The sequence below is a fragment of the Bubalus kerabau genome, chromosome 1, assembly GCF_029407905.1.
Source record: "Bubalus kerabau isolate K-KA32 ecotype Philippines breed swamp buffalo chromosome 1, PCC_UOA_SB_1v2, whole genome shotgun sequence".
Classification (NCBI taxonomy): domain Eukaryota; kingdom Metazoa; phylum Chordata; class Mammalia; order Artiodactyla; family Bovidae; genus Bubalus; species Bubalus kerabau.
The window spans coordinates 211,299,090-211,324,683 of NC_073624.1; the positions used below are offsets into that span (position 1 = coordinate 211,299,090).

The 25,594-nt window shown below is 38.3% G+C and overlaps 1 protein-coding gene across 1 annotated transcript; it reads left to right on the forward strand.

The window, feature by feature from the left end:
- Window positions 1–448: 448 nt before the first annotated feature.
- Window positions 449–1,378, forward strand: LOC129642184 (olfactory receptor 2T27-like). The gene has a single exon (XM_055566744.1). It carries the CDS (start codon window positions 449–451, stop codon window positions 1,376–1,378), a length of 930 nt encoding a protein of 309 aa, XP_055422719.1.
- The last annotated feature ends 24,216 nt before the right edge of the window (window positions 1,379–25,594 follow it).

Consider the following 25,594-nt stretch of genomic DNA (forward strand, 5'->3'; position numbering starts at 1 on the left):
AAGCTGGGAGAGAACTCCAAAGGAAGTTCAAGAAATCTTTCTTCTAGGGTGAAGGTAGATAGAATAAGACACTTAGAAAAGCAATATGCAAGAAGTAAGAATGTCAGTACTTTAAGAAATTCAAACATGGGAGAAATGATGGTTAAGTAAGTGATTATTATCAAATGGAATAAATCAAATCAAACAGATCAAATCAAACAGAATATTTATTTACCAACTTTCAGACATGATCTTTCTAATTTCTAAGTACAGGTGTTTTAATTTGAGGAAGTTTGTGGGTTTTTTTCCCATTTTGTCTTTTATGAGAATGTGCTGCTTTGGAGTCTGATTCATAAGTGTACAAAGTCCTGACCAACAGATTAAATTATTTTAGCAGAGCACCACATCCTCTGCTACATTATTTTGCTTCTGCAAGTGTTCAGTTTGAATAAGGCATTTGAATGAAAATATGAATCAGAAGAATGATACCTCAACTGACTTCATCCTCCTGGGGCTCTTTCCCTGGTTCAGACATCCCAACCTCCTCATCCTCATTATCATCCTTATCTACACTGCTGCCTTTACTGGAAACTCCATACTAATCCTCCTTATCTGGCTGGACTCCCATCTTCATACGCCCATGTACTTCCTGCTCAGTCAGCTCTCCCTCATTGACCTGGCTTACATCTCCTGCACAGTCCCCAAAATGATCACCAACTATTTCACGGGGAAGAAGAACATTTCCTATTTTTCCTGTGCTACTCAGCTCTTCTTTTTCCTCACCCTTGGCCTTGCTGAGTGCATCTTGTTGACTCTCATGGCTTATGACCGCTATGTGGCTGTCTGCAACCCCCTGCGATACACAGTCCTCATGAACCCCAACATCTGTCTCCAGATGGCTGCTGCAGCCTGGATTGGTGGAGCCCTTGCAGCCCTTGTACACACCATCTATCCAATGAACTTCCCCATCTGTGGTTCCAGAGAGATTAATCATTACTTCTGTGAGATGCCTGCCATCCTGAGATTGTCTTGTATGGACATATCAGCCTATGAGATGGTAAAATTTGTGTCAACCATTGTTTTTCTCCTGATCCCATTTATTCTCATCCTAACTTCCTACACTCTCATCTTCCTCACTGTTCTCAGGATGAACTCTCGCAAGGGCAAAAACAAAGCCCTGGCTACCTGCTCTTCCCACATGACAGTGGTGAGTCTCTACTTTGGTCAAGCTATCTTCATCTACATGACACCCACCTTAGCCCATACACCTGAACAAGACCAGATTGGAGCTGCTCTTGGCACCATAGTGACCCCCATGCTCAACCCACTCATCTACAGCCTGAGGAATAAAGAAGTGGCAGGGGCTCTGAGGAAGTGCATGGGAAAGTGTTACAATTGAGGAAATATCATATTCTACAATGTCACTGTCAGAATTGCTCTACTGTCAATATTTAAAATAATCATGGACACTGGACTGTCATATGGGAAATATAACAGCATAAAGGAGCAGGATGATATAAGGACACATACATATTGACATATGTCTATTGAGATGGAGCTCTTCTTAGTTCTATAGTGATGACTCTAGCTGAGTACAAACAATGTGTTACTTGTCTTTAGCTTTTGGGGAAATTACACGGGTTTACACAGATAATCTCCATCCTCTGGATCAGCGTCATTAAATCCAAAACTGATTGTCACCCTATAACTACTTGGTTGATATTTCTTTTCTTAAAGTCATTATTTCTGTTTTCTTTCATTCATCAGTTCATTCTTAATGGCCTTGACTGAAGCTCCACTGTACAAAAGATTAAAGATCACTTATCCCATGAAATAGTTCTATATAACTCTTCTTTTTTTCTAATCTCCTACTTGTACTCATACATAATTTTTTAAGTTTACTACATATAATTTATGTAGTTGCACTATGCCCACTTCTCAATTTTCACCATTTTCCATTCTTCAATGCTACATTAATTGTTGTTATTTTTCAAGCCAATGAAATAGTTCAATTTCATAATTTATAATCCAATTCAGTGTGACTACTTAGACTGTAGTTAAAAATAACTACAATTAACTGAAACATGATTATGTGGTCTTATTTCAAGTAAAATGAGCAACAATAAAAATTTTAATTTATAAAATTATCACTCACTGTTCTAGTTAACTGTTCAATTTTCTTATTATTATTGACATCATCAATATCATCATCAAAATCATGTCCTCTTGTTCTAGGTTGTCCATTTTAATGGCTATAATTGTTTGTAGTAATCTCCTATGATCCTTTGCATTTCTGTGGTATAAGTTGTAACTTCTTTTCATTTCTTATTTTACTAAGTCCTCTCTAAATTAATAAAATTGATGCATCTGTATAAAGTTTTATCAATTGTATTTATTTTTTCAAAGAACTAACTCTTAATTTTATTGATATCTTCCATTTTTATTATCTATTTCATTTATTTCTAGTCTAATCTTTATGGTCTGTTTTCTTCTTAACCTGTGTTCTGTTTGTTTTTCTTCTTTTATTTTCTTTAGATGTAAGGATACATTGCTTATTTTAGATTTTTCTTTTTTCCTGAGGTAGGTTTGTATTGCTATACAATTCCCACTTAGAACTGTTTTGCTGCATCCTATAGATTTTTGGTCCATTGGGTGTTTGAGTGTTTCATTTTGTCCCCAGGTATTTTTTAAATCTCTTCTTTGATATCTTCAATAACTCATTGGTTGTTTAGTAGAATATTTTTTAGTGTTTGTGTTCTTTGGAGTTTTTCTCTTGTCATGTAGCCTTGTAGTGGGAAGAGATGATTAATATGAGTTCAATTTTCTTAAATTTACTGAGATTTGTTTTGTGCCCTAGCATATTACCTATCTTAGAGAATGTTTCATGTAAAATTGGAAAAGAAGGTCTATTGTGGTGATTTTGCATAAAATGTTACGTGTGTGTGTGTGTGTGTGTGTGTGTATCCAATTAGTCTAATGCATCAATTAAAGCCTGTGTTTCCTTCTTTATTTTCTTTCTGGATGAAATTCAGAAATTCATTCTTTCCACTAGTTTCTTGTTAAGTCCACTGCTGTTCCTGTGCTACTATCAATTTCTACCTTTATGTCTTTCCTTTTTTTTTTTTTTTTTTGTACTTAAGTAGTCTTCGATAGCATATTGAAAAGCAGAGACATTACTTTGCCAACAAATGCCTGTCTAGTCAAGGCTATGGTTTTTCCAGTGGTCATGCATGGATGTGAGAGTTGGATTGTGAAGAAAGCTGAGCACTGAAGATTTGATGCTTTTGAACTGTGGTGTTGGAGAAGACTCTTGAGAGTCTCTTGGACTGCAAGGACATCCAACCAGTCCATTCTAAAGGAGATCAGTCCTGGGTGTTCATTGGAAGGACTGATGCTAAAGCTGAAACTCCAATACTTTGGCCACCTGATGCAAAGAGTTGACTCATTGGAAAAGACCCTGATGCTGGGAGGGATTGGGGGCAGGAGGAGAAGGGGATGACAAAGGATGAGATGGCTGGATGGCATCACTGACTCGATGGACGTGAGTCTGAGTGAACTCCGGGAGTTGGTGATGGACAGGGAGGCCTGGTGTGTTGCAATTCATGGGGTCGCGAAGAGTCAGACACGACTGAGCGACTGAACTAAACTGAACTGAGTCCTATTTGGGGTGCATATATATTTAAAATTGTCATGTCTTCTTGACTTGATCTCTTGATCATTATATAATGTTCTTCTTGTTATAGTCTTTGTTCTAAAGTCCATTTTATTTTACAAAAGTATTGTTAGCCCTGCTTTCTTTTCATTTCCATTTGCAAGGAATGCTTTCAGTTTGTGTGTATATTTAGATCTGAAGCGACTCTCTTAAAGGCAACATATATTGGATCTTGTGTTTGCATCTGTTTAGCCACTGTATATCTTTTGATCAGAGAAATTATTCCATGTGTAATCCTTGATAGGTTTGTACATATTGCCATGTTGTTAATTGTTTGTGGGTTACTTTGTAGTACTTTTTTGTTCCCTTCTGCTTTTGTTCTCTTTCCTTGTGACTTGCTGACTCTATTTAGGGTTATATTTGGGTTCTTTTATCTTCTGGGTGTGTGTGTATCTATTATAAATTTTGATTTATTTACCTAGAAATTTGTATAAAGCTATATAAATACATGATTGTTTAAAGTTGCTGATCTAAGTTTAAGTACATTTTTAACAACCTTGCAATTTCACTCCATGTTGATTTTTGATGCCATATTTTATATCTTTTTGCTTTGTGTATCCATTACTACTTATTGTCGATATAGATGATTTTGCTATTTTCATCTTTTGGCCTTTTGATTAATTTTATATACTGTTGATTTGCTATCTTTATTATATATTGACCTTTGACAATGAGATTTTTCCTTTCATAATTTTCACATTTCTAGTTGTATCCTTTTCTTTTTCACTTAGAGAAATTCCTCTAATGTTTCTTTTAAAATCAGTTTTAGTGATGCTAAACTCCTTTATCTTTTCTTAAAGTCTCTGATATTTCCTTTAAACCTGAATAAAAGCCTCTAGGTAGAATATTCTTGGTTGTAGGTTTTTCTCTTTCATACTTTAAAAATATCAAGTCACTTCTTTCTGGCTTGCAGAGTTTCTGCTGTAAGTTATCTGATAGCCTTATGGGAGTTCCCTTGTATGTAACTCTGCTTTTCCCTTGCTGCTTTTAATATTCTCTCTTCTTCTTTAATTTTTGTCATTTTAATCATAATTTGTCTTTGTGTTACCTTCTTTGGGTTTGTCTCATTTGAGATTCCCTGTGCTTCCTGGACCTGGATGTCTGTTTCCTTTCCCAGATTAGGGAAATTTTCAGGCATTATAACCTCAAGTATTTTCTCTGCCCTATTCTCTCTTTCTGAGACCACTATAATGTGAATATTAGTATGCTTGATGTTGTCTCTGAGATCTCTTAAATTGTCCTCATTTCTGTTTATTCTTTTCTCCTGTCAGCTCTCATGATTTCCACTACTGTGTCTTCCAGCTTGCTGATCTGTTCCTCTGTATAGTCTACTGTTGACTCATTCTAGTGTATTTTTAATTTCTATTATTGTATTATTCAGCTATGTTTGGCTTTTCTTTTTAATATTTCCTAACTCTTTGTTAAAGTTCTCACTGTATTCATCATTCTTCTCCAGAGTTCCCTGAGCATCTTCACAATCATTACCTTAAACTCTTTATCAGGTAAATGCTTATCTCAATTCACTTAGTTCTTCATGCAGTTTTAGCTTATTCCTTTGTTTGAAAAATATTCATCTGTCACCTCATTTTGCCTAATTCAATATTTTAATTTCTATTTATTTGGTAGGTGGTCTGGTGTGATCACTGACCTAGAGCCAGACATCCTGGAATGTGAAGTCAAGTGGGCCTTAGAAAGTATCACTACGAACAAAGCTAGTGGAAGTGATGGAATTCCAGTTGAGCTATTCCAAATCCTGAAAGATGATGCTGTGAAAGTGCTGCACTCAATACGCCAGCAAATTTGGAAAACTCAGCAGTGGCCACAGGATTTGAAGAGTTCAGTTTTCATTCCAATCCCAAAGAAAGGCAATGCCAAAGAGTGCTCAAACTACCTCACAATTGCACTCATCTCACACGCTAGTAAAGTAATGCTCAAAATTCTCCAAGCCAGGCTTCAGCAATATGTGAACCGTGAACTTCCTGATGTTCAAGCTGGTTTTAGAAAAGGCAGAGAAACCAGAGATCCAATTGCCAACATCCGCTGGATCATAGAAAAAGCAAGAGAGTTCCAGAAAAACATCTATTTCTGCTTTCTTGACTATGCCAAAGCCTTTGACTGTGTGGATCACAATAAACTGTGGAAAATTCTGAAAAAGATGGGAATACCAGACCACCTGATCTGCCTCTTGAGAAATCTGTATGCAGGTCAGGAAGCAACACTTAGAACTGGACATGGAACAACAGACTGGTTCCAAATAGGAAAAGGAGTACATCAAGGCTGTATATTGTCACCCTGCTTATTTAACTTCTATGCAGAGTACATCATGAGAAACGCTGGACTGGAAGAAACACAAGCTGGAATCAAGATTTCCAGGAGAAATATCAATAACCTCAGATATGCAGATGACACCACCCTTAAGGCAGAAAGTGAAGAGGAACTCAAAAGCCTCTTGATGAAAGTGAAAGAGGAGAGTGACAAAGTTGGCTTAAAGCTCAACATTCAGAAAACGAAGATCATGGCATCCGGTCCCATCACTTCATGGGAAATAGATGGGGAAACAGTGGAAACAGTGTCAGACTTTATTTTTCTGGGCTCCAAAATCACTACAGATGGTGACTGCAGCCATGAAATTAAAAGACACTTATTCCTTGGAAGGAAAGTTATGACCAACCTAGATAGCATATTCAAAAGCAGAGACATTACTTTGCCAACAAATGTTCGTCTAGTTAAGGCTATGGTTTTCCCTGTGGTCATGTATGGATGTGAGAGTTGGACTGTGAAGAAGGCTGAGCACCAAAGAATTGATGCTTTTGAACTGTGGTGTTGGAGAAGACTCTTGAGAGTCCCTTGGACTGCAAGGAGATCCAACCAGTCCATTCTGAAGGAGATCAGCCCTGGGATTTCTTTGGAAGGAATGATGCTAAAGCTGAAACTGCAGTACTTTGGCCACCTCATGCAAAGCGTTGACTCATTGGAAAAGACTCTGATGCTGGGAGGGATTGGGGGCAGGAGGAGAAGGGGACGACAGAGGATGAGATGGCTGGATGGCATCACTGACTCGATGGACGTGAGTCTGAGTGAACTCCGGGAGTTGGTGATGGACAGGGAGGCCTGGCGTGCTGTGATTCATGGGGTTGCAAAGAGTCAGACACGACTGAGCAACTGATCTGATCTGGTCTGATCTATGTTTCCTGATCTCGGCAAAGAGGCTTTTTATAGAAGACATCCTATGCATCTCAACAATGCATTCCCCTCTGGTCACAGGAGCTAACTGCTAGAGGGGCACCCCACTATGTAGATTGCATAAGTCCTTCTGACTAGTAGTATTATGGGTGGTCTTATAGATGTGGCTATCTCCTAGTCCTGTTAGTTGCTAAACTCTGCCTTGTATGGAGTCTACTGACAGGTGAGGCTGGGTGCCAAGGCAGATGGCTTTAGTTCTCCAGGAGGTCCCAGGACCAATGCTGACCCACTTGTGCATAGAGTCAGGTTTTGTTGTGAGTGGTTGTTTGGTCTTGGTTCCCAGATCTAGTATCAACTTGTGGGCAAGGCAGGTCCTTGACATTGCTGATTAAAGGGCTCAGGGAATCTCAGATTTGATGTTGAGCCACTGGTGAGTGGAACTGAATCCCAGGGAAGCTGGCTGAGAGATCCAACATGTCTCAGAGTTGGTGCTGTCTCTTGGTGGGCAGAACTGGGTCTTTGGGGGTTCCAGAGCTGATGTTGGCCTGCTGGTAGCAGGGCTTATGCCTTGCAGTGGGGTGGGGTGATCCCAAGGCTAGTGCCAGTTCACTAGTCTGTGTAGCCAGTCCTGAGGTCTTTGGCTAGCTGCAAGGCTCTGGAACTCCTGGAGTTGGTATGTTGACCCACTGTTGGGGGGCCCAGCTATTCCTGGAGCTGATGCCTGCCCACTGTAGGATGAGGCTGTTCCCAAGGCTAACACTGGCCCACTGGTGGGTGAAGCCAAATCCAAGATTCTCTGTCTACAAAGCTGTGGGTAGCTCAGAGCTAATTCTGGGTCGTTGGTGTGTGGGGACATGTCTTGAGCCATAAACTAGAGGGGGGATTACAAACTGGCATTTGCCAGCACCAGCAATCACATGATAGAACATGCTCCCCAAAAAGACTCCCACCGGTGTTCATGTCCCCAAGGTGATTTCCAGCTGCCTCCTGCCTTTCTGAGAGATTCTCCAAGATCAGCAGCTGGGTCTGGCATATGCTTCTTTCAAATTAGTGGCTCTTCTCTATATACTAGAGCACGTGAGATTCTTTGTCAGCCCTTTAAGACAGACATCTCTATTTTCCACAGTCCTCGGGCTTTTTCTAAATCAAGCTTTACTGGTCTCACAGCCTGGTCTGGGGAATTCAATATGGGGCTTGGACCCCTAACTTGTTGGGAAGAACCTCTGCAATTGTAATTATTCTCCCATTTGTGGGTGACCCATATGAGGGTATGCATCCTGTCTATACTGCATCTCCATCCTTCCCACCCATATTGTTGTTTCCTTATTTATATCTTTCATTGTATGAGATCTTTTCTGTCAGTGTTCTGGTTTTTCTAATCAATATTCAATCTGTAAATAGTTGTAATTTTGGTGTGCTCAATAAAGGAGGTGAGTTTAGGGTCTTCCTACTCAACCGTCTAGGCCACCCACCAAAGATCTCTTTTCATTTAGTGCTATGACTGTTACTTTTTTGGCCCGATCAAAGAACATTTTCACTATAACAAATCTCTTAAAATATTAGTTAATTTTCCACTAATATTACTGGGATCTACTTCATTATCTCAAGGTCACAATAACAAATCTGCTTAGAATAAATGTTTTACCTGGGTTTTCTGTGAAGCTTCTATAGAAAAAAATACCCTTAAGATTTATAGAAATTCAACTATAGAAAAGATTTCAACTATAGCAAGATATAACATTAAATTCCTAGAAGGATTTTTTAATACAGCAGTTTCCATATTCCAAAGTCAAAGCTATGGTTTTTCCAGGAGTCATGTATGGATGTGAAAGTTAGACCATAAAGAAGGCTGAGTGCCCAAGAACTGATGCCTTTGAATTGTGGTTTTGGAGAAGACTCTTGAGAGTCCCTTGGACATCAAGATCAAACCAGTCAATCCTAAAGGAAATCAATCCTGAATATCCATTGGAAGGACTGATGCTGAAACTCCAATACTTTGGCCACCTGATGCAAAGAGCTAAATCACTGGAAAAGACCATGATGCTAGGAAAGACTGAAGGCAAGAGAAGAAGGGGATGACAGAGGACAAGATGGTTGGATCACATCACTGACTCAATGGACATGAGTTTTAGCAAACTCCGGGAGATGGAAGGACAGGGAAGCCTGGGATGCTGCAGTCCATGGGGTTGCAAAGAGTCAGACACAACTGAGTGACAGAACAACACTAGCACTATACACTAACAATAAAATATCAGAAAGAGAAATTAAGGAAACAATTCCATTTACCACCACAACAAAAAGAGTAAAATACAATAAACCTAGGTAAAGAGGCAAAAGATATATACTTTAAAATTGCAAATACTGATTTAAAAAAATTGAAGAGAGCATTATAAAAATCTACAAAAAATAAATACTGGAGAAGATGTGGAGAAAGGGAACCCTCTTGCACTGTTGGTAGGAATGTAAACTAATATAGCCACTATGTAGAAAGTATGGCAATTCTTTAAAAAACTAGGAATAAAACTACCATATAGGGGGAGGAGCCAAGATGGTGGAGGAGTAGGACAGGGAAAACACTTTCTCCCCCACAAATTCATCAAAAGAGCATTTAAACGTCGAGTAAATTCCACAAAACAACTTCTGAATGCCGGCAGAGGACATCAGTCACCCAGAAAAACAACCCAAGTCTTCGAAAGGAGGTAGGAAAAAATATAAAAGACAAAAAAAAAGAGACAAAAGAGGGAGGGACGGAGTTCCGTCCAGGGAAGGGAGTCTTAAAAAGAGAGAAGTTTCCAAACACCAGGAAACCTTCTCACTGCCAAATGTGTGCCGAGCTTTGGAAGCACAGAGGGCAACATAACAGGGAGAAAAAATAAATAAACAATTAAAACTCGCAGATTGCGAGCCCTAAGGTAACTCCCCCAGCGGAGAAGCCTCGCAGACGCCTGCACACGCCATTAGCAAGCGGGGGCTGGGCAGGGAGGCGTGGTGCGGGCTGCATTGCTTACAGTAAAAATCTGGACTGAATACCCTGAGCGCTATCTGAGCGAAATAATTTGGGCTAGCAAACCAGACTGTGGGATATCTACCATGTGAAAAGCCAGCCCTAACCTAAGACACCGCCAGGCCCGCCCACGGAACAAAGGACTGAACAGAGATAGCCGACTGCAGACCTTCCCCCTCCGGTGACAGGCAGCCAGAGCCGGAAGGGGGCAATTGCAGCCCCAGAGAGACATTATCTATAATACTGTAAGCAGGCTTCTTTGCTAACTAAAACTTCTTGGGGGTCTGGACGGTCAACATCTGCCTGAGAAGGTGCGCTGGTTTTACACCCAGATAACCGAGTGGTGGGGAGGCGATAAGTCGCAGCATTAGCGCTCGCCAAACACCCCATCACCTGAGCTGCTCAGACCTGGGAAGAGCACAAAATGCAGGCCCAACTGAGTCTGCGCCTCTGAGGACTACCCGAGTGCCTGAACCTGAGCGGCTTGGACCTGGGAGATACATGCAGCCCAGGGCCGGCCTCGGATTGTTCCCGGTGGAACAACCTAGAGCCCGAGCAGTGTGGGCAGGGTGGCTACATGTGCCGTGAGCCTACATGCGCCGTGAGCGGGGGCAGACCCAGTGTGGCTGAAGCACTGCGAGCGCACGTCAGTGTTATTTGTTTGCAGCATCCCTCCCTCCCTCCCCACAGCGCGACTGAACAAGTGAGCCTAAAAAAAAAAAAAAAAAGTGTCCTCCACCATCCCCTTTGTGTCAGGGCGGAAACCAGACACTGAAGAGACCAGCAAACAGAAGAAGTTATAACAGAGGGAAACACCTTGGAAGCTACAGGCAATAGATTAAAACCCTGTGGTTACTACAGACTACATAGGAAGGGGCCTATAGATCTTGAGAAATATAAGTCGGACCAAGGAACTAGCCAAAAATGAACTGAACCCACAATACTCACAACAAAACCAGAGAAAGTCCTAGATATATTTTTACTATTTTTACGATCATTCTTTCTTTTTTTTTTTAATTTTTTTGAAAAAAAATTTTAAGTCCTCTATTGTTCCTTTAATTTTCACTTTTATAACCTATTACTTTGCAAAAAAAAAAAAGACCCTATTTTTTTCTTCTTCAGCAAACAATATATATATATTATAATTTTTTGACTTTGTTTTTTTTTTTCTTTTCTTTAACATTGTATTTTTGAAATTCAAAACTCTACTCTAGATTTTTAATTTTAGCTTTTTGGTATATGTTATCAATTTTGTACCTATAGTTTTTTTTTATAATTTCTGTGACTTTTTTTTTTCTTTTTCTCTGTTTCTTTCTCTTCTTCTTTTATATAACATTGTATATCTGAAATTCCAAACTCTACTCTAGATTTTTAATTTATGCTTTTTGGTATTTGATATCAATTTTGTACCTGTATTTTCTTTATAATTTTTGCGACATTGTTTGTTTTTGTTTGTTTGTTTGTTTGTTTTCTCTCTTTATTTTCCTTCTTCCTTTTTTTTTAACATTGTATTTTTGAAATTCCAAACTCTACTCTAGATTTTTAATTTTTGCTTTTGGGTATTAGTTATCAATTTTGTACCTGTATTTTCTTTATAATTTTCACGACCTTGTTTGTTTCTCTTTGTTCGTTTTTTCTCTCTTTCTTTTCCTTCTTCTTTTCTTTAACATCGTATTTTTGAAATTCCAAACTCTACTCTAGATTTTTAATTTTTGCTTTTATGTATTTATTACCAATTTTGTACCTTTAAGAACCCAATCTTCAGGACCCATTTTTCACTAGGGAGCGAGATTACTGGCTTGACTGCTCTCTCTCCCTTTGGACTCTCCTTTTTCTCCACCAGGTCACCTGTGTCTCCTCCCTAACCCCTCTCTACTCTACCCAACTCTGTGAATTTCTGTATGTTGCAGACTGTGGAGAACACTTAGGGAACTGATTACTGGCTGGATCTGTCTCCCTCCTTTTCATTCCCCCCTTTTATCCTTCTGGCCACCTCTGTCTCCCGCCTCCTTCTTCTCTTCTCTGTATAACTCTGTGAACATCTCTGAGTGGCCCAGTTGTGGAGTGCACATAAGGAAGTGACTACTGGCTAGCCCACTCTCTCCACTATTGATTCCACCTCATCTCATTTGGGTCACCTCTAACTCCCTCCTCCCTCTTCTCTTCTCCATGTAACGCTGTGAACCTCTCTGAGTGACCCTCACAGTAGAGAAACTTCATCTTTAACATAGATGTTTTATCAATGGTACTGTATAGAAGGAGAAGTTTTGAAACTACTGTAAAAATAAGACCGATAACTGGAAGCAGGAGGCTTAAGTCCAAACCCTGACTCCAGGGAACTCCTGACTCCAAGGAACATTAATTGACAGGAGCTCATCAAACGCCTCCATACCGACACTGAAACCAAGCACCATAAAAGGGCCAAAAAGTTCCAGGGCAAGACATACCAAGCAAATTCTCCAGCAACAAAGGAACACAGCCCTGAGCTTCAAGATACAGGCTGCCCAAAGTCACCCCAAAACCATAGACATCTCATAACTCATTACTGGACACTTCATTGCACTCCAGAGAGAAGAAATCCAGCTCCACCCACCAGAACACCAACACAAGCTTCCCTATCCAGGAAACCTTGACAAGCCACCTGTACAAACCCACACACAGCGAGGAAACGCCACAATAAAGAGAACTCCAGAAACTGCCAGAATACAGAAAGGACACCCCAAACTCAGCAACTTAAACAAGATGAAGAGACAGAGGAATAGCCAGCAGATAAAGGAACAGGATAAATGCCCACCAAACCAAACAAAAGAGGAAGAGATAGGGAATCTACCTGATAAAGAATTCTGAATAATGATAGTGAAATTGATCCAAAATCTTGAAATTAAAATGGAATCACAGATAAATAGCCTGGAGACAAGGATTGAGAAGATGCAAGAAAGGTTTAACAAGGACCTAGAAGAAATAAAAAAGAGTCAATATATAATGAATAATGCAATAAATGAAATTAAAAACACTCTGGAGGCAACAAATAGTAGAATAACAGAGGCAGAAGATAGGATTAGTGAATTAGAAGATAGAATGGTAGAAATAAATGAATCAGAGAGGATAAAAGAAAAACGAATTAAAAGAAATGAGGACAATCTCAGAGGCCTCCAGGACAGTATTAAACGCTACAACATTCGAATCATAGGAGTTCCAGAAGAAGAAGACAAAAAGAAAGACCATGAGAAAATACTTGAGGAGATAATAGTTGAAAACTTCCCTAAAATGGGGAAGGAAATAATCACCCAAGTCCAAGAAACCCAGAGAGTCCCAAACAGGATAAACCCAAGGCGAAATACCCCAAGACACATATTAATCAAATTAACAAAGATCAAACACAAAGAACAAATATTAAAAGCAGCAAGGGAAAAACAACAAATAACAATACAAACTGATCTTTCAATACAAACTGATCTTTCAATACAAACTCTTCAAGCCAGGAGGGAATGGCAAGACATACTTAAAATGATGAAAGAAAATAACCTACAGCCCAGATTATTGTACCCAGCAAGGATCTCATTCAAGTATGAAGGAGAAATCAAAAGCTTTTCAGACAAGCAAAAGCTAAGAGAATTCTGCACCACCAAACCAGCTCTCCAACAAATACTAAAGGATATTCTCTAGACAGGAAACACAAAAACGGTGTATAAATTCGAACCCCAAACAATAAAGTAAATGGCAACGGGATCATACTTATCAGTAATTACCTTAAACGTAAATGGGTCAAATGCCCCAACCAAAAGACAAAGACTGGCTGAATGGATACAAAAACAAGACCCCTACATATGTTGTCTACAAGAGACCCACCTCAAAACAGGGGACACATACAGACTGAAAGTGAAGGGCTGGAAAAAGATTTTCCATGCAAATAGGGACCAAAAGAAAGCAGGAGTAGCAATACTCATATCAGATAAAATAGACTTTAAAACAAAGGCTGTGAAAAGAGACAAAGAAGGTCACTACATAATGATCAAAGGATCAATCCAAGAAGAAGATATAACAATTATAAATATATATGCACCCAACACGGGAGCACCGCAGTATGTAAGACAAATGCTAACAAGTATGAAAGGAGAAATTAACAATAACACAATAATAGTGGGAGACTTTAATACCCCACTCACACCTATGGATAGATCAACTAAACAGAAAATTAACAAGGAAACACAAACTTTAAACGATACAATAGACCAGTTAGACCTAATTGATATCTATAGGACATTTCATCCCAAAACAATGAATTTCACCTTTTTCTCAAGCGCACATGGAACCTTCTCCAGGATAGATCACATCCTGGGCCATAAAGCTAGCCTTGGTAAATTCAAAAAAATAGAAATCATCCCAAGCATCTTTTCTGACCACAATGCAGTAAGATTAGATCTCAATTACAGGAGAAAAACTATTAAAAATTCCAACATATGGAGGCTGAACAACACGCTGCTGAATAACCAACAAATCACAGAAGAAATCAAAAAAGAAATCAAAATTTGAAATGAAATTGAATGAATGAATGAAATGAATGAAAATGAATGAAAAATGAAAAATGAAATGAAAGAAAAAAAGAATGAAAATGAAAACACAACAACCCAAAACCTGTGGGACACTGTAAAAGCAGTCCTAAGGGGAAAGTTCATAGCAATACAGGCACACCTCAAGAAACAAGAAAAAAGTCAAATAAATAACCTAACTCTACACCTAAAGCAACTAGAAAAGGAAGAAATGAAGAACCCCAGGGTTAGTAGAAGGAAAGAAATCTTAAAAATTAGAGCAGAAATAAATGCAAAAGAAACAAAAGAGACCATAGCAAAAATCAACAAAACCAAAAGCTGGTTCTTTGAAAGGATAAATAAAATTGACAAACCATTAGCCAGACTCATCAAGAAACAAAGGGAGAAAAATCAAATCAATAAAATTAGAAACGAAAATGGAGAGATCACAACAGACAACACAGAAATACAAAAGATCATAAGAGACTACTATCAACAATTATATGCCAATAAAATGGACAACGTGGAAGAAATGGACAAATTCTTAGAAAAGTACAACTTTCCAAAACTCGACCAGGAAGAAATAGAAAATCTTAACAGACCCATCACAAGCACGGAAATTGAAACTGTAATCGGAAATCTTCCAGCAAACAAAAGCCCAGGTCCAGACGGCTTCACAGCTGAATTCTACCAAAAATTTAGAGAAGAGCTAACACCTGTCCTGCTCAAACTCTTCCAGAAAATTGCAGAGGAAGGTAAACTTCCAAACTCATTCTATGAGGCCACCATCACCCGAATACCAAAACCTGACAAAGATCCCACAAAAAAAGAAAACTACAAGCCAATATCACTGATGAACATAGATGCAAAAATCCTTAACAAAATTCTAGCAATCAGAATCCAACAACACGTTAAAAAGATCATACACCATGACCAAGTGGGCTTTATCCCAGGGATGCAAGGATTCTTCAATATCTGCAAATCAATCAATGTAATACACCACATTAACAAATTGAAAAATAAAAACCATGTGATTATCTCAATAGATGCAGAGAAAGCCTTTGACAAAATTCAACATCCATTTATGATAAAAACTCTCCCGAAAGCAGGAACAGAAGGAACATACCTCAACATAATAAAAGCTATATATGACAAACCCACAGCAAACATTATCCTCAATGGTGAAAAATTGAAAGCATTTTCTCTAAAGTCAAGAACAAGACAAGGGTGCCCACTTTTACCATTACTATTCAACATAGTTTTGGAAGTTTTGGCCACAGCAATCAGAGCAGAAAAAGAAATAAAAGGAATCCAAATTGGAAAGGAAGAAGTAAAACTCTCAGTGTTTGCAGATGACATGATCCTCTACATAGAAAACCCTAAAGACTCCACCAGAAAATTACTAGAACTAATCAATGACTATAGTAAAGTTGCAGGATATAAAATCAACACCCAGAAATCCCTTGCATTCCTATACACTAATAATGAGAAAACAGAAAGAGAAATTAAGGAAACAATTCCATTCACCATTGCAACAAAAAGAATAAAATACTTAGGAATATATCTACCTAAAGAAACTAAAGACCTATATATAGAAAACTATAAAACACTGGTGAAAGAAATCAAAGAGGACACTAATAGATGGAGAAATATACAATGTTCATGGATTGGAAGAATCAATATAGTGAAAATGAGTATACTACCCAAAGCAATCTATAGATTCAATGCAATCCCTATCAAGCTACCAACAGTATTCTTCACAGAGCTAGAACAAATAATTTCACAATTTGTATGGAAATACAAAAAACCTCGAATAGCCAAAGCGATCTTGAGAAAGAAGAATGGAACTGGAGGAATCAACCTACCTGACTTCAGGCTCTACTACAAAGCCACAGTTATCAAGACAGTATGGTACTGGCACAAAGACAGAAATATAGATCAATGGAACAAAATAGAAAACCCAGAGATAAATCCACGCACATATGGACACCTTATCTCTGACAAAGGAGGCAAGAACATACAATGGATTAAAGACAATCTCTTTAACAAGTGGTGCTGGGAATTCTGGTCAACCACTTGTAAAAGAATGAAACTAGAACACTTTCTAACACCATACACAAAAATAAACTCAAAATGGATTAAAGATCTAAACTTAAGACCAGAAACTATAAAACTCCTAGAGGAGAACATAGGCAAAACACTCTCTGACATACATCACAGCAGGATCCTCTATGACCCACCTCCCAGAATATTGGAAATAAAAGCAAAAATAAACAAATGGGACCTAATTAACCTTAAAAGCTTCTGCACATCAAAGGAAACTATTAGCAAGGTGAAAAGACAGCCTTCAGAATGGGAGAAAATAATAGCAAATGAAGCAACTGACAAACAACTAATCTCAAAAATATATAAGCAACTCCTACAGCTCAACTCCAGAAAAATAAATGACCCAATCAAAAAATGGGCCAAAGAACTAAATAGACATTTCTCCAAAGAAGACATACAGATGACTAACAAACACATGAAAAGATGCTCAACATCACTCATTATCAGAGAAATGCAAATCAAAACCACTATGAGGTACCATTTCACACCAGTCAGAATGGCTGCGATCAAAAAGTCTACAAGTAATAAATGCTGGAGAGGGTATGGAGAAAAGGGCACCCTCTTACACTGTTGGTGGGAATGCAAACTAGTACAGCCACTATGGAGAACAGTGTGGAGATTCCTTAAAAAACTGGAAATAGAACTGCCTTATGATCCAGCAATCCCACTGCTGGGCATACACACTGAGGAAACCAGAAGGGAAAGAGACACATGTACCCCAATGTTCATCGCAGCACTGTTTATAATAGCCAGGACATGGAAGCAACCTAGATGTCCATCAGCAGATGAATGAATAAGAAAGCTATGGTACATATACACAATGGAGTATTACTCAGCCATTAAAAAGAATACATTTGAATCAGTTCTAATGAGATGGATGAAACTGGAGCCTATTATACAGAGTGAAGTAAGCCAGAAAGAAAAACACCAATACAGTATACTAACGCATATATATGGAATTTAGAAAGATGGTAACAATAACCCTGTATACAAGACAGCAAAAGAGACACTGATGTATAGAACAGTCTTATGAACTCTGTTGGAGAGGGAGAGGGTGGGAAGATTTGGGAGAATGGCATTGAAACATGTAAAATATCATGTATGAAACGAGTTGCCAGTCCAGGTTCAATGCATGATACTGGATGCTTGGGGTAGTGCCCTGGGACGACCCAGAGGGAAGGTATGGGGAAGGAGGAGGGAGGAGGGTTCAGGATGGGGAACACAGGTATACCTGTGGCGGATTCATTTTGATATTTGGCAAAACTAATACAATTATGTAAAGTTTAAAAATAAAATAAAATTTAAAAAAATAATTAAATAAAGTTTAAAAATAAAATAAAATTAAAAAAAAAAAAACAACTACCATATAACCTAGCAATCCCACTATTGGGCATGTACCATATGAAAACCATAATTTTAAAGGCACATGTACTGCAATGTTCATTGCAGCACTATTTACAATAACCAAGACTTGGAAGCAACCTACATGTCCATTGACAGATGGATGCATAAAGACGTTGATGAAACATTACTCAGCCATAAAGGGAAACAAATGTGAATCAGTTGAACTTAAGTGGATGAACTTAAAGCCTGTTATATAGAGTGAAGTAATTCAGAAAGAGAAAAAGAAGTATCATATATTAATGCATACATATGGGGAAATGGTATTGATGAAGCTATTTGCAGGGCCGTAATATAGATACAGGCTTAGAGAATGGACTCATGGACATAGTGGGGGAAGGAGAGGGTGGAACAAATTGAGAGAGTAGCACTGATATATAAACACTACCATGTGTAAAATAGTTAACTAGTGGGAAATTGCTATATAACACAGAAACTCAACCCAGTGCTCTGTGATGACCCAGAGGGATGAAAAGATGAGAGTGGGGGGAATGGGAGGGAGGCTCAAAAGGGAGAGGATACACATATAGCTATTGCTGACTTGCATTGTATGGCAGAAATCAACATAACATTGTAAAGTAATCATCCTCCAGTTTTAAAAAAATAAATTTAAAAATGACACAAACAGATAAAAAGATATAATTGGCAAAACCAATACAATATTGTAAAGTTTAAAAATAAAATAAAATTTAAAAATATATATATACCCTGTTCTTGCATTGGAAAAATCAATATTGTTAAAATGATGACACTACCAAAGGCAATCACAGATTCAATGCAGTCCCTATCAAAGTGCCAATGGCATTTTTCACAGAGCTAGAATAAAAAATATTAAAATTTGTATAGAAACACAAAAGTTGAACAGCCAAAACAATCTTGGGAACGAAAAATGGAGCTGGAGGAATCAGGGTCTCAGAGTTCAGTCTAATAGTACAAAGTTATAGTCATCAAAATAGTATGGTACTGCCCTGCAACCCCCGCCCCCCCACCCCCCCACAAAGAGCAGAAATCAAGATCAATGGAACAGAGTAGAAAGCCCAGAAATTAGTCCACTCTCCTCTGTACAATTAATCTATGACAAAGGAGAAAACAATATACAATGGAGGAAGGACAGTCTCTTCAATAAGAGACTGGGGAAACTTGGTGCTGGGAAAACTGGGCAGCTATATGTAAAAGAATGAAATTAGAGCATTTTCTAATACCGTGTGTGTGTGTGTGTGTGTGTGTGTTAGTCACTCAGTCATGTCTGACGTTACGATCCCATCGACTGTAGCCTGTCAGGCTCCTCTGTCCTTGGAATTCTCCTGGCAAGAATACTGGTGTGGGCTGTCATTCCCTTCTCCACTCTAACACCATACACAAAAATAGACATAAAATGAGTTGAAGACTTAAATGTAAGACTGGATACTATAAACTCTTCAAGGAAAACATGGGCAAAAAAATCTTTGACATAAGTCTCAGCAATATCTTTTTGACTCATCTTCTAGAGTAATGGAAATAAAAACAAAAATAAATAAATGGAGCCTAATTAAACTTAAAGTTTTTGCACAGCAAAGGAAACCATAAACAAAACAAAAAGACAGCCTATAGAACTGGAGAAAACATTTGCAAATGGCGTGATTGACCAGGGATTAATTTCCAAAACATACAAACAGCTCATACAGCTTAATATCAAAAAACAAACAACCCAATCAAAACGTGCAAAAGACCTAAATGACATTTCTCCAAGGAAGACAAATAGATGACAAAAAGGCACATGCATGATGTTCAACATCACTAATTATTATAGAAATGCACATTAAAACTACAGTGAAATATCAACTCACACTGGTCAGATTCTCCTTCATAAGAAAATTTACACAATAAATGCTGGAGAGAGTGTTGAAGAAAAGGAACCTCCTACACTATTGGTGGGAAGTAAATTGATGAAGCCACTATGGAAAACAGTATGAAGATCCCCTTAAAAACTAAATATAGAGCTACCATGTGATTTAGCAATCCCACTCCTGTGCATATACCTGGTGAGAAACATCATTCAAAAATATACATGTACCTCAATATTCATTGCAGCACTATTTACAATAACAAAGACATGGAAGCAACTTAAATGTCTATCAAGAGATGAATAGATAAAGAAGTTTTGACTCGATGGACATGAGTCTCAGTGAACTCCGGGAGTTGGTGATGGACAGCGAGGCCTGGCCTGCTGCGATTCATGGGATCACAAAGAGTCGGACACGACTGAGCGACTGATCTGATCTGATAGGTTTCCCAGGTGCCTCAGTGGGTATGGAATCTGCCTGTAATGCGGGAGACATAGGAGATGCATTCTCTCCCTGGGTCAGGCAGATCCCCTGGAGGAGGGCATGGCAACCCCCTTCAGTATTCTTTCCTAAAGAAGCCCATGGACAGAGGAGCCTGGCAGGCCACAGTCCAAAAGATCGCAAAGACTAGGACACTACTGAAACACTGAGCTTGCACTCCTATATATATAAATATATATATATATATACACACACACACATACACACACATTAACCCCTGCATATATATATGTGTGTGTGTGTGTGTGTTGTGTGTTAGTCACTCAGCTGTGTCCAAGTCTTTGCAACCCTATGGACTGTAACCTGCCAGGTTTCTCTGTCCATGGAATTCTCCATGCAAGAATACTGGGGTGGGTTGTCATTTCCTTCTCCAACACACACACACACACACACAACACACACACACACAAAGGCACTTGGACAAAAAAATAAGAATGAAATAATACTATTAGCAGCAATATGGGTAGACCTGGAGATTATCATACTAAGTAAGCCAAAGACAAATACTATATGATATCACTTATATATGGAATCTGAAACAATGATACAGTTAACTTATTTTCAATACACAAAGAGACTCACAGACACAGATAAAAAAAACTTAAAAAAAAAAAACTTACGGTCACCAAATGGGGTGTTTGGGGAAAGACAAATTAGGAGTTTAGGTTTAATATATGCACAACAATATATTTTTAAAATTGTAAATGACTTACTTTATATTCCATGGAATTCTAACATTTATTATAATATATATGGGGTCCAACTCTTTATGACCCCATAGACTGTAGCCCACCAGGCCTCCTCTGTCCATGAGAATTCCCCAGGCAAAAATACTGGAGCAGGTTGCCATTCCCTTCTCCAGGAGATCTTCCCATCCTAGGGATTGAACTGAGGTCTCCTGCATTGCAGGCAGATTCTTTAATGACTGAGCCACAAGGGAAGCCTATATATATTTATCTGTATATATATATATGTAATTACTGTGAGTCAGTGTACGTGGTCAGTATATATAGTCACTGACTATATACATATACATAATCACTGTGCTATATACCTGAAACTAAGACATTTTAAATTAACTATACTTCAATTTTTTAATATTTAAATTCTAAAAATAAAAGCTAAAAACATAACTACCATTTGATCCAACAATTCCACTCCTGAGGATATACCTGGAAAAACTGAAAATATTACGGTTAGTAAAATAAGTAAGACAGAAAATGACAAATGTTTTATGATATCATTTATATGATATCACTAAAATAATACTTGTGAATTATATATGCAAAACTGAAACAGACTCATAGATAGAGGAAAAAATATTTTTGATTTCCAAAGGCTATAATTAAGGGGTTATAGACAAATTAGGGGTATGGAAGGAATGAAAGTGAAAAGTGAAAGTTGCCCAGTCGTGTTCAACTCTTTGCAACCCCATGGAATGTAACACACCAGGTTTCTCTGTCCATGGGATTCTTCAAGCAAAAATATTGGAATGGGTTGCCATTTCCTTCTCCAAGGGATCTTCCTAACCCAGGGATTGAACACAGGTCTCCTGCACTGAAGACAGATTCTTTACTGCCTGAGCCACCAGAGAAGCATAGATACCCGAATGTTTAATATGACAGTACAACCCTTGAGACTTACAAGAAGTTAATACAACATATCTGGTGGAATATAATGTTAGTTCAAAAAGTATGTGTTGTTTTGCATAAATGTATAATACATTATTCATTGTTTTCACTTTCTTTTTATACTCTCCAGTAAGCTATAAAACTTCAGAATATCTTTAAATTTTCCATTATGATTTATTCTTTTTCTTTTGCAAAATGTTTATAAAACATTATAAAGAAATTAAGGTGGTTTTTATATTTTAAACCAAATATAAATCAAGTTTCTGCTTGTACTTTCACATTTACAAACAGACAATGCAAAATTAAGAGTGCAAGGTGCTCAACTTGGTACTCTGTGATGACCTAGATGGGTGAGATGAGGGTCTCCAAGAGGGAGGGTATATATGTATACATATAGCTGATTCACTTCATTGTACAGCAGAAATTAACACAACATTGTAAAGCATCTATTGTCATTCAGTCACCAAGTTGTGTCCAAACCTTTGGAACCCCATGGACTGCAGCATGCCTGGTCTCCCTGTCCTTCACCATATCCCAGAGTTTGCCCAAGTTCATGTTCCTAAAAGCATGTATACTCCAATACAAAGCAAAATAAAGAATGAAATATTTGTTTACTCCCATTATACTGAAAAAAAGTTAAACTGTCTACAAATTGAGTTGTTGGCAAAGATACGGGGAAATGCTAACTCCTAAATTGCAAGTTAAGAGTGGAAACTGATAAATCACTTTAGAGAACAATTTTACAATAGTTAAGCAAAGTTTGTAAAAGACTGAAGAAAGACCTTTACTTTGGTTAAATCACACTGGAATTTTCTCCTTGAAGAGAGAAATCAATCCACAAAATGTCATCAAGCAAAAGCAGTCTGATTTTATTAAAGAATACCAATCTAAAAGTAATAATTAAGTGAAGAAAAAAATTGCAGTTTAGGAACAAAATTTCAGTATTTTAGACCTGGGCTAAAGCTCTCTTAAACTTTTTTGCAAAGGGCTTGAAGCTTTTAGCAAAGGAAAGCTTTAATCTAACCAAAAATTTTGCAAACTTTTAAAACCTGTCAAAGATTTATGATTTGAGCAAGTAGCAAAAATCTTAGTAAAGCTGCATTTATAATTTTACTGGGAAATGCCATGTAGGAGTCTTCACACTTACTTTGACATTGTTTCTAGAACAATGATCATTCCTAGTAAGGCAGATCAATTATTATTGATCATCATCAGCAAAGTTTCTTCAGCAATAAGTTTCCAACATTGAAGAAATGTATTCTTGCCATTGTTTGGAGAAGGACTTGAGTGCCACCCAGCGGCAATCTTGGGGATGTCAAAGCTCATTGTGCACAGGACAGTTTTGCAAATCATTCACATGCATTTAATTAATCGCATTTCAGTAAGTCCTTTTGGATTCACCAAATCAAACTGGACAATTATTATTATGAAGTCATTGTAAAACAAACAAATGTTGTTTTTTTTAATAGAGTAAGCTGAAACACATTGTCCTTAGTTTTAAAATGCCATTCTAAGTATGGACAAAAATCTTAATTTTGTCAGACATCATATATTCTCTATTAAGTAGTTAATTTATTTCTATTTTTAATTAAGATTTTGCAGAAGTCAAAAACTTCATTTGTCTCTACAATATGTCTATATCACAAACAATCTCAAAGGCATCTCTGCTGAAGGTATAACTATCGTCCTAATCTATTTTCTATTAGGCAGACTTTGAATATAATGATATTCAATTATTCACATACTATTTAGTCATCCCCACAGAATGAATTATAGATATTTTAATGCATTTATAAAACAGTTTTCAAAGGTCATAGCAATCAATTTATCTTGATTATTCTTAAAATATGTGAATGAAACCACTCTAATTTCAGAAGGCGAAGAGGACTTAAGAGCCTCTTGATGAGGGTGAAGGAGGAGAATGAAAGAGCAGGCTCAATATTAAAAAAAAAATAAGATCATGGCATAAAGCCCTATTACTTCATGGCAAATAGAAGGGAAAAACATGGAAGTAGTGACAGATTTCCACTTCTTGGGCTCTAAAACGGAGAAGGCAATGGCACTCCACTCCAGTACTCTTGCCTGGAAAATCCCATGGGCAGAGGAGCCTGGTAGGGTTCAGTCCATGGGGTCGCGAAGAGTCGGACACGACTGAGTGACTTCACTTTCACTTTTCACTTTCATGCATTGGAGAAGGAAATGGCAATCCAGTCCAGTGTTCTTGCCTGGAGAATCCCAGGGACGGGGAGCCTGGTAGGCTGCCGTCTATGGTGTTGCACAGAGTTGGACACGACTGAAGCGACTTAGCAGCAGCAGCAGGGCTCTAAAATCACTGCAGATGGTGACTGAAGCCATGAAATCAGAAGATGATTACTTCTTGGCAGGAAAGCTATGGCAAATCTAGACAGTGTGTTGAAAAGTAGAGACATTACTCTGCTGACAAATATCTATATAGTCAAAGCTATGGTCTTCCCTGTGGTCATGTACAGGTTGTGAGAACTAGACCATAAAGAAGGCAGCACCCAAAGAATTGATGCCTTCTAACTGTGTTGCTGGAGAAAACTTCTAAAAGTCCTTTGTACAGCAAGGAGATCAAAGTAGTCAATCTTAAGGGACAAAAACCCTGAATACTCACTGGAAGGACTGATGCTGAAGCTGAAGCTCTAGTATTTTGGTCATCTGATGTGAACAGCCAACTCTTGGAGAAGTCCCTGATGCTGGGAAAAATAGAGGGCACCAGGAAAAGAGGGCATCAGAGGATGAGATGGCTAGATGGCATCACTAATGCAATGGACATGATCTTGGGCAAAATTCAAGAGATGGTGAGGGACAAGGAGGCCTGGCATGCTACAGTCGAAGAGGTCACAATGCATTGGCTACAACCGGGTAACTGAACAAAAACATTCTTAAACTGTCCTTCAAAATTAATAGTCTAAGGAACCATCTAGCATTTGAACAACCATTTAAATAATCAAGAATTCATCTTCATCAGAAAAGAAACTATGGTATCTGAATTTACATTTAGAGCAGACTTACAGTTCTTAGAAAGTAGGAGGGGAAGTCAAAATCTCACGGTGATATGACTAGATGGTAAGTGTTTGTGTTCAGTTCAGTCACTTAGTCATGTCCGACTCTTTGTGACCCCATGGACTGTAGCACATCAGGCTTCTGTGTCCATCACCAACTCCTGGAGCTTACTCAAACTCAACTCCATCAAGTCAGTGATGCCATCCAGCCATCTCATCCTCTGTCGTCCCCTTCTCCTTCCTCCTTCAATCTTTCCCAGCATCAGGATCTTTTCCAATGAGTCAGTTCTTTGCATTAGGTGGCCAAAGTATTGGCCTTTCAACTTCTGCATCAGTCCTTCCAGTGAATCTTCAGTTGCAGTCCAAGGAACTCTCAAGAGTCTTCTCCAATACCATAGTTCAAAAGCATCAATTCTTTGACAACCAGTTTTCTTTATAGTACAACTCTCACATACATACATGACTACTGGAAAAACCATAGCTTTAACTAGATGGACCTTTGCCAGCAAAGCAATGTCTCTGCTTTTTAATATGCTGTCTAGGTTGGTCATAGCTTTTCTTCCAAGGAGCAAGCATCTTTTAATCTCGTGGCTGCAGTCCCTATCTGCAGTGATTTTAGAGCCCAAGAAAATAAATTCTGTCACTGGTTCCATTGTTTTCCCATCTATCTGCCATGAAGTGATTGGACCGGATGCCATA

Bases quoted from the DNA above. Each gene is read 5' to 3' on its own strand.
- LOC129642184 (XM_055566744.1), top strand. From the start codon at position 449: ATGAATCAGAAGAATGATACCTCAACTGACTTCATCCTCCTGGGGCTC.